General features: G+C 39.4%; 1 protein-coding gene across 2 annotated transcripts in view; it reads right to left on the bottom strand.

Moving 5' to 3' along the window:
• The window catches only part of NHLRC2 (NHL repeat containing 2), a 267,757-nt gene that overhangs the window by 229,008 nt on the left and 17,484 nt on the right, over nt 1–21,265 (bottom strand). Inside the window, exons 6-11 of one of the 2 annotated variants that reach the window (XR_011337967.1) lie at nt 18,515–18,614; nt 17,814–18,045; nt 17,231–17,353; nt 16,119–16,328; nt 14,759–14,984; nt 12,190–12,937 (exon numbers count right to left, since the gene is read on the bottom strand). Coding sequence is in view for 1 of the 2 variants with exons in the window: in XM_069863748.1 (XP_069719849.1) it covers nt 12,672–12,937; nt 14,759–14,984; nt 16,119–16,328; nt 17,231–17,353; nt 17,814–18,045; nt 18,515–18,614 (1,157 nt within the window). In the remaining variant the exon portion in view is untranslated. Of the gene's footprint in view, nt 1–10,828; nt 12,938–14,758; nt 14,985–16,118; nt 16,329–17,230; nt 17,354–17,813; nt 18,046–18,514; nt 18,615–21,265 lie in introns of those variants that run through there. The other variant, XM_069863748.1, reaches the window with a different exon arrangement.

The raw sequence follows: 21,265 nt of genomic DNA, 5'->3' as shown, positions 1-21,265 counted from the left end.
AGAAACTAAATTACTTTTGTGAATGGAAAGAGCTATGAGTGCACAGTCAATGGGCTGCAAGCTTTGGGAGAATTAGGTAGAGAGATGAGGGCAGAGTGAAAAGGATCAAGTGACAGTCAGTAAGAAACTTAGCAGAGATGCAGCAATGTAGGGATAACTGTATCTATTTGCTGCCTAGGAGAAATGTATGAACTCCATTGTCCACTTAGAAGAAGGGTTCAGACTTCACATGTTTTATATCCACCTGGTGGATGGGCACAGTTGGTCTTTTCCAACCAAATGATTCTATGATTCTTGCTTCTATGATTCTATATCATGCAGCCAGACTTGCTACTGAACTCAGGTCTCTTCCCAAATTGAGGAGAATGCAGTAGACTTTAATGCTGAGATGTACTGTTGAAATGGAATATAATCGTGTTGGATTTTCCTCAGCTGACAAAAAATGGATAGGATATATGATTATTTACAATAGTCCTCATAACTGTTAAGTTGATTGGTCAGCATTGCTTCAGAATAACTTGATCACTTCTGAAAATCTTTTTACTTGACTGTAAGCATTTCTCAGTATAAGATATAGAAGTTTTCTAGGCTAACAAAATCAACTCATTGGGATTTTATGCAAATAGAAAATCATCTCCTTCCTGGGTCCACTTTAATCATAAATATGAATTTCCTTCGAGACTGTGAGAAGCTTCAGCATGAAGTAAATCCAAAAGTATCCTGATCAATTTTTGCTCGCTGCTGTATGAGGTATTCCCCTCCAAAGTTTCTGCATGTCAGGAGAAGGTGAAAGCAATTACTATAACAAGTTCATCTGTGCTAGACTATTCTTGCAAAATAGATGCATGCCTGCTGTCAGGTATCTATAATAAGGGAGTCTCTCTGACTGTCAAGACCAAAACTGTGATATGAAGAGTCCCAGAGGGCATCATGTCACTTAGGCTACCAGAAGATGCAAAAGCAGGAGAGATTCTGAACTGAGTGTATAAGAAAAATATATCACCATGTGGAAGGGGGATCTACTTACACAGACTGCAGCAGGTCACCAAGTTGCTGAGACTCTCCATCCACCAATATTTTAAAATATGTATTTTTTTTTAAATCAGCAAGCTTGCTGTATATTAGAAAAAAAGGATGCTTACACTTCTATATAAAATATATCATCCATCCTACCTCAGTTCTCTTGGTAACGCTCTATTTTCTCCATATTTTATGCATTTCCATGTAACTTAAACCTACTGGAAAATGAAACGTTCTCTTCAGCATCCTCAAGTAAATAAAAAATTTTAATCCCATGCTAGTTTAAATTCATAACTAATCCTGTTATGATTCCGTAAATGTTTCATTTTACATTTACCAGTGAATTTGTGAGGCAAATTTTGCCACTCTTTATGAGGGTTTCTATTTCTGCACATCCCAGTACATCCCCTGCACTTTCCTTGTTCTCCCTAAGAAGTTCTGCCGCACGCACCCCCTTTGATTCGAGTCTGCAGTAACAACAGCACTTTACAGCACTTTCACTGCTAAGAGCATGGTGGAAAAGCTAATTAAATCCATCTTCTTCACTCGGCTGCATAAAGGAGAGAAAAATTTAAATGATAGGTTTCTCGGTAGCCCCCAGCAGATCTCCCTTGGATTTCTCTGCCGTTTAGGCATCGATGCTCCCACACACGGTTCGGTGCATTTCGATGTTCTATTCTCTCCTGTGATGCCACTTGCTGACTGTATTAAGATTCCGAAAACCAGCTACATCTCTCATTCCTAGCGGTCTCTGTATTTTAGCATCAACCTCAGATAACAACATGGAAAACACCAGAGCTTTAGTCAAGTCATGAGTGTGTCTATGTGCATAATGAGAGGGAGGGAAGGTGCAGAGGCCTTGATGTAATGGCACCTCACACCTGCTGACCATTAAACTGCTGCCTCCACTTGGCTTTACTTAAAACACATCACACGAGCTGTCATCACAGATGCTGGGTTTAGACCTTTGCAAGGGAAGTGATGCACTTTCCCAAGCCCTGCAGTATAAAAAAAGACGACACCTGATGTGCTGCCATCTCATTAGTAAAAAAAGACGGTGTTAGAACAACTTTTCAGTTTTCAGGGACAATAATTGTCACGGTAGCTGCAAAGAGCAGAAATAGCATTGCAATTCCATGATGGATGGCGATTCTATCCCTCTACTCCACTCTCATAAGACCTCACTTGGAGTCCTGCATTCAGTTCTGGAGTCATCAACATGGGAAGGACATGGATCTGTTGGAGCGAGTCCACTGGAGGACATGAAGACCATGTCCTCATGGCTGGAGCACCTCTCAGGTGAGAACAGGCTGAGAGAGTTGGGGTTGTTCAGCCTGGAGGAGGCTCCAGGGAAACCTTAGAGCAGCTTCCAGTACTGAAAGGGGCTCCAGGAAAGCTGGGGAGGGGCTCTGGATCAGGGCATGCAGGGATAGGATGAGGGGGAATGGTTTTAAGTTAAAAGAGGGGAGATTTGGATGAGATCTTAGGAAGAAATGTTTTCCTGTGAGGGTGGGGAGGCCCTGGCCCAGGTTGCCCAGAGCAGTGGTGGCTGCCCCATCCCTGGAGATGTTCAAGGCCAGGTTGGATGGGGCTTGGAGCAACCTGGTCCAGTGGGAGGTGTCCCTGCAATGGCAGGGGGTGAAACTGGGTGGGCTTTAAGGTCCTTTCTGACCCAAACCATTCTATAACTCTATGAAAATGCAGCATAGGGGTAAATTTGACTAAATATTTGGTTTTACTGTAGCAACCCCTTCATTAATATCTAACTACTCCTTGATATTGCAGCTTTGTGCTGTGTTTGGAAAATATACCTGCTATTTCCAGCCCGTCGTTAGGAGCTCTGAGCCCTGGGAAGCCCACACACTGTTCTTAAGGGAATGCCTGAGATAGGAGAAATCTTTAGAGATTTAACTAAAGGTTACAATTTGCTAATGCTTTTCCAAAAAATGATAGAAACAACATGTGTTGCTGTATCAATACTTTAGAAAGTTACCCTTTTACACCTAGAGGCTGAAATCCTCACGTCTACTTTGATTGCTGTGCTGAAGGAAGAGGGCAAAGGAGAACAAACCAGCTCTAGAAAACCCAGTTACAGCAAGGGTAGAATTCTGTTATGCAAAAAATAACCATCATTTTCAGTTTCTGGTGGGTTTGTGTGCATGAAATGCCGGGCTGACAGGCAGAAAAGATAAAATTTAGATGGGGAAGCAGGATCACGGTTTTGAGCAGCACTGAGAGATGACACGACCCTGCCTAAGCTGGCCAAGTTAAGCTTTAGATGCACTTTATAACAAAGCATAAAAACTGCAAATAAATCTGTTTAAATGTTTGTCAAATTCAGACCTACTGCATCAGGCTAAGCTGAATCTATTTAATCTGGATGGAAATCAAATAAAGTTAGTTGAGTTTCATAAGTAGCGCGTATAAATGTTTTAAATATTTGAACAGATGAATAGTCATGAGGAATTATCTTTAGGAAGAAGGAAAATCAACATAGCTGCACTAGTCTTGTTAGGGCTCACCTATAGCAAACATGCCAGAAATTTTGACACACGATGCTTTCGTTAACAATAAATTATTGCATTGATAAACACACGACTACGCTCTTGTGAGACCCCACCTCAATTCCTGTGTTCAATTCTGGAATCCCCAACATAAGGAGGATATGGAGCTGCTGGAATGGGTCCAGAGGAGGCCATCAAAGGTGATCCGAGGGCTGGAGCACCTCCCATATGAGGACAGGCTGAGACAGTTTGGGTTGTTCAGCCAGGAGAAGGTTCCACGGAGACCTCAGAGCAGCTTCCTTTACTGAAAGGGGCAACAGGAAAGCTGGGGAGGGACTGTTTACAGGAGCATGTAGTGATAGAATGAGGGGGAAAGGCTTTAAATAGGAAGGGGGAAGATTTAGATTAGACGTTAAGAAGTAATTCTTCATGATGACAGTGGTAAAGCACTGGCACAGGCTGCCCAGAGCAGTGGTAGCTGCCCCCCATCCCTGGAGGTGTTCAAGGCCAGGTTAGATGGGGCTTTGAGCAACCTCATCCAGTGGGAGGTGTCCCTGCCCATGGCAGGGGGTTGGAACTGGATAGGCTTTAAGGTCCCTTCCAACCCAAACCATTCTACGATTCTATGATCAGCAGCATAAATAAGGGATTATCCTCACAGGGACATTGGTCCTCAGCTGTACTGGTGCACATAAGCAGCCCACACTAGCACTCTGTCTCCATATGTTCTTAGTCAAAGCTGCAAAACTGTTATCCGAGTAAAACAATTATAACAAAACAACAAGTTTTTTTTAGACGCTGCTGCTATAATATGGTTCAACCTATTTATTTAACAGGCACCCGTATGCCTAACAAACTGCTTCAAAGTGGAGCTCAATGCAGCGATATCTGTTCCAGCAGCTACGCTTGCTTTGGAATCTCTGCAATAATCTGAACGCTACAGTCAGTCAGTGACTCATGCAGCACACCGTTTCTCAGCTCTTCTATGTGCAGAAATGGAATAAAACCAGATCACTTGTTTGCAGACCACTACGTAACACTAAAACTGGGGAATCCTTATGAGTGCATGCTGTCTTATCACCCCTTGGGTCTGATTCCCATAGGGCTCTGCAGTCATGGGTAAGACTCGGGTAGGACTTGTTAATTAAAGAATTTTAATCAAGCTGTAACCCCTTACAGCAGACACATTTCATAACTTCCTCATCTATGTTGATGTGAAGATTGACAGACAAACTGAGCCTTGAAAGCAAAGATAAAACTTTTAATGTTTATTTTTCCATGAAAAAGCTTTACAAGGAGAAAGAGGTTTTGCAAGAGAAAAACAGTACATTCTTTAATCACTGCTTACTTGTTGAATTGACATCCAAGGCTGACGTATCTTCTACGGTGCATTTACTTGTTCTCATAATACTAAAGGACATCTACCTTTTATTTAAAAAGGATCATGATCCATTAATAATTTATAGACCATTATCAGGCAATGCTGTGTGTGAAGGATTTACACAATCTGCATCAGTTGTAGATGAAGTGCCTTCAGTTTTAATTCTTCACATATTTTGTAGCAACAAATATGAAATGAATCTTTAAAATGTTCAGACATCAGAAAGGCTTTATGTCACACATAACGGAAAAACAGAGGTTTAGTATCTCCAAAAGCAGACAAAAGTTTTCCAGTGTCCACAAAGCAACACTGAAGTTCTCATGGAAGAAAATATATTAACTCCCCGTCTTTCCCCCTAAACCACATGGAGATATTTGTCAAGGTGTTAAGTGCTCATACGTGACTCTCTTCGCTATGATTATACTGCTGGGATTTTTAGACACCCCAGCATCAGAACTGAGACAAAGTTATATGGTTTCACAGTGAGATAACCTGACCCTTCATAGCTGGCTCTTCACACGACCCTCTGCCATTTAAATTATCTTTGCTCATCTATAGAACAGGAAAATCCCACCAAACCAAAACAAAACCAAAGATCGACCCCTCAAATACCAAGAAGCATATCCTTGGCTTGTTAGATCAATGAATATTTTACCTTCCGTCTCACTCGCATCACAGCTGCAGGAAGATGTTTGAAATATCCTTGCTCAGTTTGTTTTGAAGTGTACAAAAGTTAATGATAGTTTCAGAAGTAGGTTCACAAGATTGAGGAAAAAACCATTTTGAACTACTTTGTAAGAAGACCAGAAAGAACAGAAAGCACCTGAATTTCAACTTAATTAAAAAACATGAAGAAGGCAAACTCTTTCACAGTTTCAGAATTAGCGAAGAATAAAAAAACCCCTGAAACTTGCAAATCACAAAGGTGAAATACCTTAATTCAATCGGTACGCCAACATTTCTGTAAAGATGCACTTTCAAGTATTTTTCTGCAAGGCACTGTTTTTTTCCCTTCAGCCATCATGATGTAATGAAAAGCAGGATTCCAGCCACCCTGGGCTGAACAACTGGCCCTGAAGACTTTTGACGTCAACTTTGGAGAACCTGGATTTCACCCAGTAGCAGTTTTGCAACTACCATGTTTTTCTTAATTAATTTTTTTAATAAAAATACACAGATTCATCGCAAGTTTTAATCACACAATGATTAATGGTACATTAGTGGTAATGATTTACAGAAGTGTTTTAATCACACTAGTTCTCCTTTAAAAGTGAAACTGGATAGTTTTGACCAATTATGTTCCTCTATTATAAATTCTAAATTTCTGAAGTCTGGAACTCAGGTTTCTGATACAGGCAACTCTCAGGACAGATACCCTGAAGGTATGGTTCGAAACCAAGTATTTAAGTTTAATAAACGTATCAAAACCAAGTGCTCATTTTTAGAAAGCAGGAATGCAAATATCTGAAAATGGCCAGATGGGTTGAATAACTAAATACTTGGACAAAAGGGGAAATATACAGTGTGGTATCTTGCTCTTCTGAAGCACATTGAGTACAAATTAAGGTAAACTTATGAAGAGATTTTTATAAGTGGGATTTCTTTAGCTCAGAATTGTCAATGTTTCAAAAGAACCAGGTGAGACTTGAAAAATACTCCTAATTCTTTTGCAGACCCCTAGGGCCTCCAACTGGATAAAATGTTCTCTAGTATGCTTGAAAGCAATGGACCCACAAGAAAGTACAAGAAGCAATACGTAATTAGAACTGCACAAACACTCCTAAACTTGTACCCCAGGTTTCTACTTTTCCAGCTATGACAAATGTGTCACCCTCTGAAAATAACTAACCACAATCTGCAACAAGACAACAAACTGGTGTATTTTTCACATCATCTAATGAATGACCTAAGTTGTTTCTTAGTATCAAGGGTTCCTGAATCTAACAGCCATCAAAATCCTTGCACAGACTACTCAAGCTTGACAGGATGCTCTGGGAGATCAAGAAACAACCTCAGGACCTCACTGGACAGGGCTAGGTGAAAATTTTGACAGTAGCTGCCTTAGTGTTAAGCTTGATGAAGCTGATCTGAGGACACAATTTTATGCTACTTAGAATCATGGGGGAGCGTCCAGATAGGTCCTAGAATCCAGTAATTATCACCAGATTATCTTAAGAGTACTAATGAATCAATTGATTGAAGATTTTTGCAGGAATAAGGGCAAAATTCTTGCCTTCTTTATGGAGCAAGATTTTGTAGCCTGTAAACAGAAATAGGCCTAGGAAGCAGGTAACTCCAGCCACCCAGTATGCACCAGGTTTATCTGTTCTGAGAACCAGTGTCACGGTGTAACCGATCCTGAAATCCTCACCTCATCTGCAGCCTTTTGGAGTGAGTGCCAGGCAGCATTATCTTTATATGGGGCTGCCCTACTGTGCTCGCTGTTTACAGCCCCATCCCTAAAGCACGGCGGGGGCAAGGGGTGGTAGAGGGAATTATCCTACTTGGATCCCTCCATAATAACAGGATACTGGCTGTATTTCGCTCTTGGGGCAACTACAGGAGGAAAAGATAGACCCCAAAACCTAAACAAAATCCTTCATAATAATATGACAAAGAAAGTAAGACAAACTTGGAAACTCAATGACAGGTGTGCTGAATCCTCGACAAGAATTAATCCTAATCTTTAATGGAAGTTATTTTACATATGACAGTATATAAACTATAAAATGTAAGAACAGTTGCTTTTGATGCAGTAGTGAAATTTGATTATATGACAACAATGGAATGTAAAATATTAGAAATAGTATTTCTAAATTCATGATCTGTTGTAGAATACAAAAATAGATGTGGCAGCTTAATTAAAAAATCACCAGGTCTCACATTTTCAACAGCTGTCTCCAACTAAAAGTCACCATTCTTATATGTTCCCTCCTTGGGACAGAGAAGCTCCTCTAATTCCTAACAAACCGATTTCAATGAAAATTATAATGATTAATTCTAAATACTAAATATTTGCTAACATAAATCAGTCATTTTAATTGAGTATATGAATGACTGAGCTGGCAGATCTGAGCAGACAGTTACTGCACGTGGCTGATAAGCTGCTGTGGTAAGTTCTCCTTAGACAGCACAACTGCAGCCTGGAGGACACATATACACAACATGTCATAGCATCTCTTGCACATTATACAAGGAAGAAAACTTACTTTTGAGTTGCAATACACAGTTTAAGAATGCTATTCTGCAGGAATTTAGCTGCAATGTGTGATGTTAAAAACATAACTGATCATGAGGATGTACATAAAGCTCTGCTATTGTCTGCTAAATCATAAGCCATTTTCAACTAGATATATCGTTTGTAACTCTACAAAGTCGGACATCTAAAGCTTTCATGTATGTAGAAATCCTCGAGAGAAATCGAAACTTCAAGAGAATTTGTGGTCAATGACACAACTCTCCTTGCTAAAATAAATAGTCAATAATTAAAGGAACAGAAAGACATGCCCCTGCATGAGAAGGAAAGTCACTACATTCTGGTCATCCCCCTCCTCTAAGCAAGAGATAAGGAATATGTTTTTGTTGACATCCTCACAAAAATGTTTTACCCATGGGTTGAGTGACAAGATTTGCCCATTGGAATAAAAAAGGGCACTAAGAATATATACAACGTACTGGAAGCCATACACCTTTCCTGGAGCTAAGGAGATATGGCATTTACATGATCCTATAAAACTACCTTCTCATGTGTTACTCACCAGGTCTGTACTTGCTTTGTATCATGACATGATGTAAACACACAATGCTCTACAAGTGAAAGAGAAGCAAAACATAAACTATGAAGTACTTCCAGTAGAAAAGCCCCAAATGACATGTGAGAATCTAACACAAAAAGGAACCAACTAATAATGCGTGCATAAAATACACATCCATCAACAGGTTTACACAGTCAATATCCCTGCCCTTCCTTCAACAGAAGTGAACGAAGTACAGAGAGATACTACTGAATTCAAACAACATGAAAGAGCTATTAAAACATATTATGCTCCCTCTTTGAAACCATATTATCTTTTTACTAGTCTAATTAAGAATACTTTAATTAAATAAAACACCTCATGGAACTATAAATACATTCATTCAAAACCAAAAGCTCTTCCAGAGAAGCAAACACTACAACTAAAAACTGCAAATGCCACTGAACTTGTGCCCATTGTACAACGCAGCCATGACAATATTCTTCAGAGATCTGCTATAGTAATTTACTACTTCATTAAGGTCTGATGCAAGACCTGTTAAAGCCTGCAGGAAGACATACTGTGAAAAAGCCATGAATTACATACTCTTACTGTAAGATACAAATCTGGGAGTACTAAGCCATACAAACCTGCTGAGATTTTTTATATCAGGAAACACTAATAAAGTAAATTACCATACAAAGGGATAGCAGTCATCAATATATCTGATCTATCAGTATTTAGACAAAGTAGCAACATTTTCTATTTGTTTTTTTTTCCCTGAATCATATTTTGAAGATGCTTTCCAGTATGTAACTGAAATAAATTTCTATAGCTTGTACCAGCTATTCTGTTTGCCTGTTTGGTTACATTTATGGCACTTGTTGCTTTACTATAAGAGCATCTTGTAAACTCTGGAGGAAGCAATAGAAATAGTACCCCTAAACATCATAAGCCTTCAAAACCCATGGTTTCCTCATTACAGAACATTTAAATGTCTGTACAGCACAAGTTAAATGGCAGGAGTGACTCTGAGAAGATGTATGCTATTCCTTGGACAAAGAAAAAAGTGTTAGGCTATACAATTAAAGGCCAATCACAGGCTGAACAAGGAGCAGAAGCAGCCCAGTAACCTCATCAGCAAGAACTGAAGCACAGTGAGAATCAGCTGCTCCTGAGATTATGATGGAGAACTGGGGCAGTGTCCCTGTGTGAAACCCACTAAGATGACTTAGGAAAAGCAACGCTCTCTTGCAAACTAAAGGACTTAGACTTATTGCCTAGAAGGGCTTAGGAGGTAACCAGATATGGGGGGAAAGCATTTTGGGACATACAGCTTTTCTTCGCAAATAGTGGGTTGTGTGTGTTTTTAAGACAGCATCACAACTTCTGCTTCTCGTTTAGCATAAAGCCAGTACAGTGCAGCAGCAAGGAATGCTCTGAGGCTTTGCAGGAGCAAGATTAGCACAGATACAGTATCCCACCGCCCACTGCCCTAGTTTATATAAGATTCAGTCATCCGCTGCAAGACATGGCCTTAAAAGAAAAAACTGGTTTGAACAGATATATTCCTGCTCTCTGGTAGTAAAGCTGTTTTCCTTGAAATACAATTGTTTAGAATTTGGCCACAACTAAATATTTAAAGGTTATTACAGTTTGATTCCAGGCTTCAGCTTGATGGTTATGCAACAGTTTCCCTAAAGCCTTCTATCACCCTTTCCCAATGAGCTCACAGTGGTTGAGTGCGTCTACATGCAGTGACTAAGCGCCAAAACTTGGAAACAAAAAGGATATGACACTGAAACACACATTTATACATGTGCATTTACACAGAAAACATATCTACAATACTGTATTTAAACATTACACACTACAGTTAAATAAAGTTAGGAATACACAGCAATACATTAATTAGAAAGTGTCGATCAGAAAGCATTTGTCTTTTTTTTTATACTGGAATACAGGTATAATTTGATGATATTACACAGTTGAAACAGGCAAATATAATGTCACTCTTGTTGAAAATGAAAGGAAAAAAATCCATCTGCTGAATTATATGTTCAAGATAACTGTTACAGCTTGGTTCATTATTCTGAGCTTCTGGAACTAATGCTTGTTTTTTCGGTAAGCAAGAGAAAAATTGTGGTCTAGCTGGAAGCTGATTTAAGGTTTCCTGGCCACTACACAGAGTTAAACAAACAAAACATTTGGATAAAGTGAATTGTACTAAAGTATAAAAAACAATAAATGCCCAACTCAGTTCCTTTACCTTCATCCTCCCAATAGCATTTGCAATCTCTGAACAAAGTAGTACAGCTTTCTCCTTCAAAAATGGCATGTGAGAATTGAGAGGCTCGCCCAAAGGAGCTGAAATGCTGAATTAGAAAAGCTGCTTAAAAAACAAACACAAGAAAAAGAGTAGCTCAGCCCTTGCCTTGTTGACAGGTGAGATAATAACCATTTCTTTTACCACAGAGAACACGCAGATAGACTGGCATTTCAATGGAAGGAAAAACCACACCAATCCACACGGTTCCCTTAAAACAAAAGCCTGTAGGGTTCATGACCAACATTCCAGTCAGCCTTTAAGAAAGAGCAACAACAAATCATTCTGGGGATTTACTGACAGATGTCAGGAACAATGGTGACTGTTTTAGAAAAGACTGTATAAAAATTCTACCACTACTCTACTTTCTAATATATGTGAAAACACTATCTTCAAACTGAAGACAAACCACCTCCTCAGATCTGATCCTCGTGGCCAGAGCACAGAGCTTAATCCAGTCCCTGCTTAAGCACCATGAAAACTCTTCATGTTCAAGTAAAAAAACTTGCATCCCCACCTATATTCCTTAAGTTTACTATGGCAAATTGAAAGAATTTTACTTGCAAAACGCTTAATGACCAAAGGCAGAGTTTTGTAATACAGATTTAAAGCACCTTACTCAAAGATTAAGCTACCAGTTTTCTAGCAAAAGCTCAGAACCTCTAAACATGAACACGAATAAACCATTATTAAATACACAGTTCTGGTTCAGTGGCCACTATTACAAATCGAGGGACTAGCTGTGACTTCAAAAGACATTAAACCAGACTTCAAGAATATGCTGTTCTTAATATTATGTTTTTGAAACACAGAAGTCTTCAGGCAAGTCTTTACAGAGAAATCATAGAAGTAGGAAGTGCAAGCGATTCACCTTGCTTGAAATGATTAATATTTAATTTTTGTAGTTTAGATATTCAATTGTTAACTGCCACTTACTATAAAATGTAAATTGGTATATAACAGAAAAACTGCAGCACGGGTTTGTGTTGGTTTTTTTATGTATCTACACATCAAAGAGAGGCACAATTTTTGTTAGAAATCAATATGAAATTCTTCTGTAGGAATTTGGACACTTCCTTTCACAGAAAATGTTCCATGAAACTATGCTCTTCATGTAAGGCAGTCATTTCTAGTGAAGCAAAACACTCAGTTTGCATAAAATTAGAGCTGAACTTCACTTAGTTTAAGATGTATTTTCAAAATACGTGTCCTAAATGCCATTACAGAAAAATAAGCAAGATACTTCTTGTACAGCCTGAAGAAAGAAACTGTTCATTTTGACATTCTATTAAAATTCATAAGGGCACAAAAGGAATTTGTAAATGTTAGTCCAAAATGCTCTAGCAATTCTAACAGTATGTACAGTGCAAAGGACTTCTTACAGTAACATCACAAAGGAACAACAGCTCTTTCAAAAGGTCTCTAAAACTTGTTGCTCATTGCTTGGAAAGACATACATCCAATATACTCACAATTGGCAAGAGTCCAGAGTATTACAGTATTATTGCTGCGACTGTAATTAAAAGAAATGAGATTGTGAAGATAAATGTTCACGTTAAGTTGTACAGATATCTATACTTCATTTTACCAAGTGCATTATTTCTTAGCTTCGGCATAAGCTCCAGGAAAACGAACAATGGAGAAAGGTTTTTCTCTTGCAGAAATGGTGGATAGTAAAACAAAACGTGAGACTAGCTGGCTTTGGGTTAATTGGTTAAAAATGAGTGCATAAGTTCCACTTGAGTCAAGCTGCTTTGGTTTGTAGTAGCTATCTGTAAAGGCTGATTGAATGAAATTCCTTTCATCATACAGGCACTGCTACCTTTGCTGCAATAGTAGAGGCACGCTTTGACAGCCAGGATGGCTTCAGCTGACAGACAGCTCCTGGGTAACTGGAAGGGAATGACAGTTTGACTGGAAACATCCTTTATTTCTCCAGACAGACACTGTCCTTGAATCAACCAGGTATTATCTGTAAAAGAAGTTTTATTGTTAATATATTTAACACCATGCCTAAACTCTAGAGAAAACACTACTTTACCTACAGGACAACACAGACTTTCTTTCCAGATGCATCACCAGGGGAAATTTCCCCTCTGCTTTTTCCAGTTGTGGGCAAATAAAGGATAATGCCTCTTTAGCAGTCATTTAAAGATGCAGAGATCCATAGCTTTGCTTCACAACAACAGGTATATATATACAGTGCATCTTACTTAAATGCAACGGATCTGGAATTTGTCCTATGCACTCCTAAGAAGATATTAAAATGTATTCTGAGATAGGTGAGCAGAAATCTTTAAATTAATGGGCTGCTGTGCATTTGTATTAGAGGTCTCGTACTGCAGGTAAGATGTCTGCAATAAATGCACAAAACGGCAGGTAAGCTACAGCATTCCCAACCCAAAGTGTTGGTTTTACAGGTGGGTTGCAATTTAGCAATGCTCAGGCTGACTGTTGGAATAGAACTCAAGTTTCACATTATTTAAATACTTCAGACTATATGAACTAAAGAATTAACTGCACGACATGGGTATGCAGCTCATCTCATTACACTCTGTATTTTAATGTAAGCGAGGCAGATGAAACGCTCTTTTTCAGAAAATACCTAAAAGTTGGCTCTAGAATTTATGAGCTTGAAATGACTTGTTGAGATTAGTTTGCTCACATTCTCTGTTTTTACTAACCCTTGAAACTACGACACGTATCTTCAACAACATTGGGAGATTCTGTAGGCCAAAAAATGTGCCGACTCTCCTGGAAATAGTCTATTTGTACTCCAAAAGCACAAACTGCGATCATAAACTACTTTAAATCATGAGGCATTTAAACAAATCACAGCGTCTGTACAGTATTTGTTGACTGCTTTTAAAAGCAATCAATTTAATTAAGCTAGCACATGGAAACTCTGAAAGCTGGCCAGCAAAAGATGAGTCAAAGACGAGATGTTTTCTTTCAGATCAGTTTAACTGCATCTACAAGCAGGGAGAGCTATTAACAAGTATTTATCATTGTAAAAGCTAACATGGCATGTAAATTCAGCCAGAGAACAATTACTAAAAATAAGCAGAATTTTAGAAATCTACCAACATTCCTAAAAAAAGGTTTTCCAACGCAGTGCAACAACTGAATACACATAACAGAAATAAGTTTTCTCTATTGCTTTCAGAAATCTATTTAAAGTGTAAATGTTGAGATTTCAACATCCAAAACTTGACACAGAAACTAAAGAAAATGACGTTCATACAATCATCAAATGGCTTGGGTTGCCATTCTTAAAGACTGGACCTTAATGATTATCCAGTTCAAATCCTCTGCCATGGGCAGGGACACCTCCCAATAGACCAGGTTCCTCAAAGCCCCGTCCAACCTGGCCTTGAACACCTCCAGGGATGGGGCAGCCACAACTTCCCTGGGCTACCTGTGCCAGTGCCTCACCACCTTCCTCATGAAGAATTTCTTCCTAATGCCTAATCTAAACCTTCCCCCTACCAATTTAAAGCCACCCCCTCTCATCCTATCACTAGATGCTCTTTCAAAAAGTCCCTCTCCAGCTTCCCTGTAGATTCCCTTCAGGCTCTTCTTTTTCTAAACATTGTCCAGCATCTCATCAATCAGTTAAGCTTTCCTCTCCTCTATACTGGCTCCAACTGTAACATATACAAGCTCTAACACACTAGGAGGAACACTGTGGTTCATCAGACAGATCCCTTTATGCTGCAGGCATGTCATGATGTGCCCCACTTTGTATCTCACCTACTCCTGTTCAACTGATAAAACAACACAGGCACTTTACCTTCTGCTGTGATAAACCAGGAACTGGGGGCTTCTTCATTCAGTTTCGAATCTGGAGGAAGCGTCAGCTTTAATAAAAACTGAATTGTCTGGCCGGGAGCTACAGTTAGTGAAGGAAGTTGAACGTTTGGTGCAGATTTAGGCAGTTTTGGAAGGTTTGTTATTTTATCCTTTTGCACAGGCAGGTTGTCTGGAACATCGCAAGCTTCTGGATTCAGGATAGGCAACTATCAGTAAAAATCAAACAAAGCATTTGGTGTTGTTTGCACAGAAAACAAACATGCTTTCACAATACAATCACAGTTTCAAAGCTGACATGGACCAGGAAAACTAACACATCATAATATGGCTATGAGGCTAAAAATTTCTGACGAACAATCCTATAGTGTCAAAGAAAAAGGCAAGGACAAAAATGTTTAAATGGAAAAAAAAAAATTGATTAATCCAAATAAAAATAATATTTCCTATTAAAATCACAAAATCCATAATTACTTTAGAGCATCCTCTACTTAGAATACCCCTTAATTTAAAATTTTAGCAGTTGCATTATATTTTTACTTTAAACAAAATCAATGGTATTTTCTTCAAATCCTGTGTAAACAGCATGCTTTGGTACTAAAATCCAAGATTTTAGCCATGCAAATTACACAGTAAAGTAAAGGATAATTTCCCAGAGAAGCCATCAACATATTGCATGGTATGAAAATGCAAACACAGATTAAGAGTGTGTGCTATTAAATGCAAGAAACAGATAAGAAGTTGGACTCTTATGTCATACATATATACACAAACATATACACATATGAAAGCACTAAGGCGTGGTGTCATCATAAGATGTACAAAAGTGCAAATTTGGTTTGCCTTCAGGTTTATAAGCAATTACAGTCATGCTCAGTTATGACAGTGGATTAGATTTGACCACATGGAAGCCCACTATGTACCCCTCTTCAAGTCACTGACCTCCCAAAATCATCTCTTGGTGCTTAATTACAGGAATTGGTAAACTATTTCAACTTCCACTTGTTACAAAGGGAGCTGGCAAGTGCTCATAAAATGCTTTTCATACTGAAAAACTGGGCTGTATTTTTTAATCACTCATGTTTTTTGTATTGTTCTTTTCTAGAGGATCATAATTTCTGTTTTCATGCAAAAGTTGCCTTTCCAAAAACTAAGGCTTTCAACAACTGTGCTAACAGGTGATGTTTATTCGCCAGATCATCATCACAAAACATTTTGTGAATATAGTTACTGTACCAAAAAGGTTTATTAGCTACATGATTTTTCTACCACTTGCCAAAGTCTGTGATAGCAATTTATATCAAGAAACACCACTATCAGTCTGTTTAATAAGTATTACTTACCATGGAAAGAATTCTTGTTTCCAAATCCAGCACTTTAATCTGATGATTATTTGTGTCTGCAACATACATCAAGCGGCCATTTTCTTCAACGCACAGTCCTCCCGGTTCATTAAAAGTTGACTGTGTAAAGCTGGAACCAACAACATTGCTTGCTTCTCCTGTGCCTGCCAGGGTAGCACAGTTCTTCATCTTGGGATCTACAACCTTAATCTAAGATGAGCAAAGACACACAAAAAATTGTGTGAAAAAACTAGGAGGATTTAGAAGCTCTGCATTATCTCATGCCCTACGTTTCCAGAAGCCAGTACTAACCCAGAGCACCTCAGCTACCAAGTGTGTCCTAGAAGGTAAGTCACCATACCTTACCAAATGACACGTACCATCTTCCTCGCCCCCACCCTCATTTCCTGCTGGACTTTACTTCTTCCTCTAGTCTTCATTCAGTGTTCTCTGTTCTAATTTCGAAGGCACCCACCCCTCTGATATAAAAGTTGTGCCAGGGGAGGTTGAGATTGGATATTAGAAAAATTTCTTTACTGAAAGAGTGGTGAAGCACTGGAATAGGCTGCCCAGGGCAGTGGTGTCCATCCCTGGAGGTGTTCAAAACTTGTAGATGTGGCACTTTGGACATGGTTTAGTAGGCACAGGGGTATTGGGCTGGATGATCTTATGATGTCTTCTCCAACCTCAATGATTCTATGATTCTTCTCAAAACCTGGGTGACTTTTTAAGGGAAAAGCAAGTCCTCTTGTTCTCCCAGTTTTATCAAGCCTGCAGGATTCCTGAATAAGCATTCCTAGCTCTTTTGCTCTAGTTCAGCATCTTCTGGAAGATTTAAGGAAAGGGCCTTGAGTCTGAACTGTAATTTGGCACTTCAAATTCACCTCCCCAAGGAACCACCGTATCAATACGGCAGCACATGGCAGCAAAACAATGGCAAAAAGAAGGACCCATAAGGGAAGGAAGGAAATATAAAGAACCTACAAAGGAATTCGTATCACTTGTTTCCTCAGCTTAACTGAATTAAGCACAATCTTTGTACGTTCCTAAAATAATCTTCTGTAGTAGTAATAACTGCAAAGTCTGCATACAACAAGCTACTATATACTTACCTTATGGTTATAAGAATCTGCCACATAAAGCAGTTTTCTTTTTTTGTCCCATGTTACTCCTAAGGGATGCTGCAGCTTTGCATTTATGCCTGCTCCATCCACATCACCGAAGGCAAACAAATTCTGAAAAAGTATTTTATTAAGTTAATACATTTGATTATTCAAAGTTACCATAAATTTAAATGATTGTAATTAAATGGAAATCCATTGACTTAAAACAAAATTTAAAGAAAAACCAAGACAACTTCAAAACAAGGATACTGAAAACTGGGAAATGTGGATGCTAATTGTGGAAATGGAAACTCTCACATTTAAGTTATCAATATGAATCCCACTGGCTTTAATGACCACACAACGCTGAATCAAGCTGGCTATTTTAAAAATGAATAATTTGTTATCTGAGGAGCAACAATCTTTACTACATCCTGAGTGTCACAACCAGCACACATTTGCATTCCAAGCAGTGAAGTTAAGAAATTGATGGCCACGGAAACTGATTTACCCTCTCACCCCAAAAGTGGTTCCTCCAGGTCAGGCTTGAGGAATATTAGTAGGGCAGTGTGGGGAAGTTTGAAGTGATTACCAATGGATCTCTCTCTCCTCCTACAAGGTGCTTCACTGCTCCGTCTTTCAGAGAGATGGTTCGTATAGTGCTGCTCTCGCTATCTGCTACAAAAAGGCAGTTCCATGGTTCCTCGGAAGCCAGAGAGAGACCCGAAGGCTGTGCAAAGCCTGCTTTATGTGGGTAGGCGTTGTTTCTGTTCTCTTCATTTCCACTCCCAGCAAATCGAAGGCAGACTCCTTTCTTTAAATCACTAAAGAAAAATAGTACCCAAATTCAAGCATGAATTCTAAATAATTCAAACATGCATAAACAGAAACTACAGGACGAGCACTTGTGAGTTATAAAATAAAATGTACTACAGCACTAGGAATTGTTCAATACCTTTGTGCTAACTTTTATTTCACCTTACTGTATCATTCATCAGTAGATAATTCAGCAAATACAATGAAAAGTAACATTCAATTATATGAATGTACCCTACCAAGTCATAGTGTTATAGCAGAAGCAGCATCTTTCATTTCATCTAACAGATCTGGGGAAAGCAGGTGACTTTAAAGGACACGTGCTTTTTAAGTCTGAACAGAAGCAGCAAGCTTCAAGCTACATACAATTGAGAAAAATTATTTTTAGTTTAATTTGATTATCTCTCCCTTTGGGGTTTGAAAGCTGTTCACGAAGGCAAACAATGATTTCACATGTCTCTTATTACAGTTGCTTACCTTCCCTTTGGTAGTTTTCCACCTTCCAGCATCAGTGCCCACACCTGATGAGTGCCTGCCATTGCTATCCATAAAACATCATCTTCCTGGGTCCCTGCAACTTTAAAAAATGGATGTATAAATACAGATGAAAAAAGCCTCACTTTAGGAATGTTTTGTAAACAAAAGAAATCAACAAACCAACCCTGCTGTCCCCACTACTCCAGCTCACCTCTTGCCACTGAGAAGGAAAAAAACCTCTAACAACAAAAAAACAGGGCAAAAGAAAGAGACAGAGAGAACGTCTGTCATCTACTAAAAGGTCTGCCACTTTTTTCTGTTTCCTTCCCAAGGATATAAGAATCATAGAATCATAGAACAGTGGGTTTAATACACTTACCTGACAAAGGCAATATTTCAGATGGGATTTGCTCTTTGTCGCATTTTGCCATTGGGTCTATGTTTCACCCGTTAACTTTTGGATTCACGCTGGCCAATAAACACGTATGTATCTCTGCTAAGCATGGTTTGGGAGGGCTGTGTGGGTTTTTTGGAGGTTGGGGGTGGTTTTGTTTTTGTTTTTTGTTAATGACAAAATTAGATATTCAAAAAAACTACTGGGAGCTGTTTACAGGTTTTGAGAGATGTAACCACAGCAGTAACAGAGACAGAAAAAAACCCTCTTCTTTGCGCACAGAACAGTTTGAGGACATCACCATTGTCATCCCTGTACTATTCTAGCAGGAGAAGGGGGCCAGAAAGAACCAGCCTACTAAAGTTATGGTAATGCCATCGTTATCATAACTCCTTATTATCCTTGAATGGAAAGAATTTATTTAAAGGAATTTATTGAAAAACAACATAAAGAACAAAGCAATTCTTTTACATTGATTCAATTAAGCACAACATTCCAACCACAATCTTGAGCTGTTTTAAAAATCCAGCGTAGTTTCTCCTTATTAGGGTATGTGCTTTCTTATCTTCAGTGCTGCCTGCATCAAAGCAAAGTGTGGCCTGTAAATGTGATATCCTTACGTTATAAAGATTCACAAGTGATGAACTAGAGCTGAATGCACTGGTGTTTCATATGACACGATGCTTCACTGCTTCTAAAGTTCCTGAATCTGCCTCTGCTTAGATCTATATTTAAGAATTCACAGTTCTGTTTGCATTCACACACAACCTTAAACAGCTCAGTAATAGCACTGACCATTAAGTGCAAGTCAATCTGAATGCAAGATGAGACTTCAACAGCAATATCTGTTTGAAGAGGAAGAAGACTGTTGATGCACCCGTTCTCTACAAAAACATGAGGCAAAAGGGGCTGTACAACACAGACAAGCACACTGCTCGTGTGTGCAAGGGAAGGCAGGACTCGTGTCCACGTCAGTCAGTGGAAGTTTAGCAAATCAAATCCAAATCTGGCTGACAGAACAACGACAGAATCCTTGTTCTTCTTCAGTGAGACAGACAGCAAAGCCCCCAAGGAACGTCTCAAATAATAGGGACCTTAAAGATCATCCAGTTCTTACACTGCTGCCATGGGCAGGAACACCTTCCCCTGGATCAAGTTCCTCAAAGCCTCATCTAGTTGAAGATGGATAGAACTGGATGAAGTGGAACAGGAAGACCTTGGGTCTCTTCCAACCCAAACCATTCTATGATTCTATGAATACTTCAGCCCTGTAAATCTGAATTGTTACAACTATGAATATGAGCCAGCAGTGTGCCCAGGTGGCCAAGAAGGCCAATGGCGTCTTGGCTTGTATCAGAAACGGCGTGACCAGCAGGTCCAGGGAGGTTCTTCTCCCTCTGTACTCGGCACTGGCGAGACCGCTCCTCGAATCCTGTGTTCAGTTCTGGGCCCCTCACCACAAGAAGAATGTTGAGGCTCTGGAGCAAGTCCAGAGAAGAGCAACAAAGCTGGTGAAGGGGCTGGAGAACAGGCCTTATGAGGAACGGCTGAGAGAGCTGGGGGTGTTTAGTCTGGAGAAGAGGAGTCTGAGGGGAGACCTCACTGCTCTCTATAACTACCTGAAAGGAGGTTGTAGAGAGGAGGGTGATGGCCTCTTCTCCCAAGTGACGGGGGACAGGACAAGAGGGAATGGCCTCAAGCTCCACCAGGGGACGTTTAGGCTGGACATTAGGAAAAAATTTTTCACAGAAAGGGTCATTGGGCGCTGGAACAGGCTACCCAGGGAGGTGGTTGATTCACCTTCCCTGGAGGTGTTTAAGGCACGGGTGGACGAGGTGCTAAGGGGCATGGTTTAGTGTTTGATAGGAATAGTTGGACTCGATGATCTGGTGGGTCTCTTCCAACCTGGTTATTCTATGATTCTATGAACTACACATTACTCTTTCTGGGGGAATGAAAAATAATTTGCTTTTGTTGCAGTGCTACCTGGCTCTCTTTCTCCTAGTATTGCATCATGCAAATAGCATAATCCTTTACGCTTGGAATTTTCCTCATACATGCCCTCTCATCAAGGGAAGCCCTTGGATACAGATACCAAGGGGATGTCATACAATGAGACATAAATGGGAGCTAAAAATGATGAGTATAATTAAGTATTTTCTCTTCCTTTCCCCAGTAATGGCAGTAAATACTTAAAAAAAATCCAAAGTAGAATTGCTAGCGTTTGTTAACATGGAAGAACTTAGAATATTTAGTGTTGGGATACATCACTATAGCTATAGAAGAAGCTAAATCTATTTATGCATTTTATTTATTCCCATTTAACCATGGCAAACTCATACACTCGAGGGTACTTC

The sequence above is a fragment of the Phaenicophaeus curvirostris genome, chromosome 9, assembly GCF_032191515.1.
Source record: "Phaenicophaeus curvirostris isolate KB17595 chromosome 9, BPBGC_Pcur_1.0, whole genome shotgun sequence".
Taxonomy (NCBI): Eukaryota; Metazoa; Chordata; class Aves; order Cuculiformes; family Cuculidae; genus Phaenicophaeus; species Phaenicophaeus curvirostris.
Note: the sequence above shows the minus strand (reverse complement) of the source record. Positions and strands in the feature narration are given on the sequence as shown.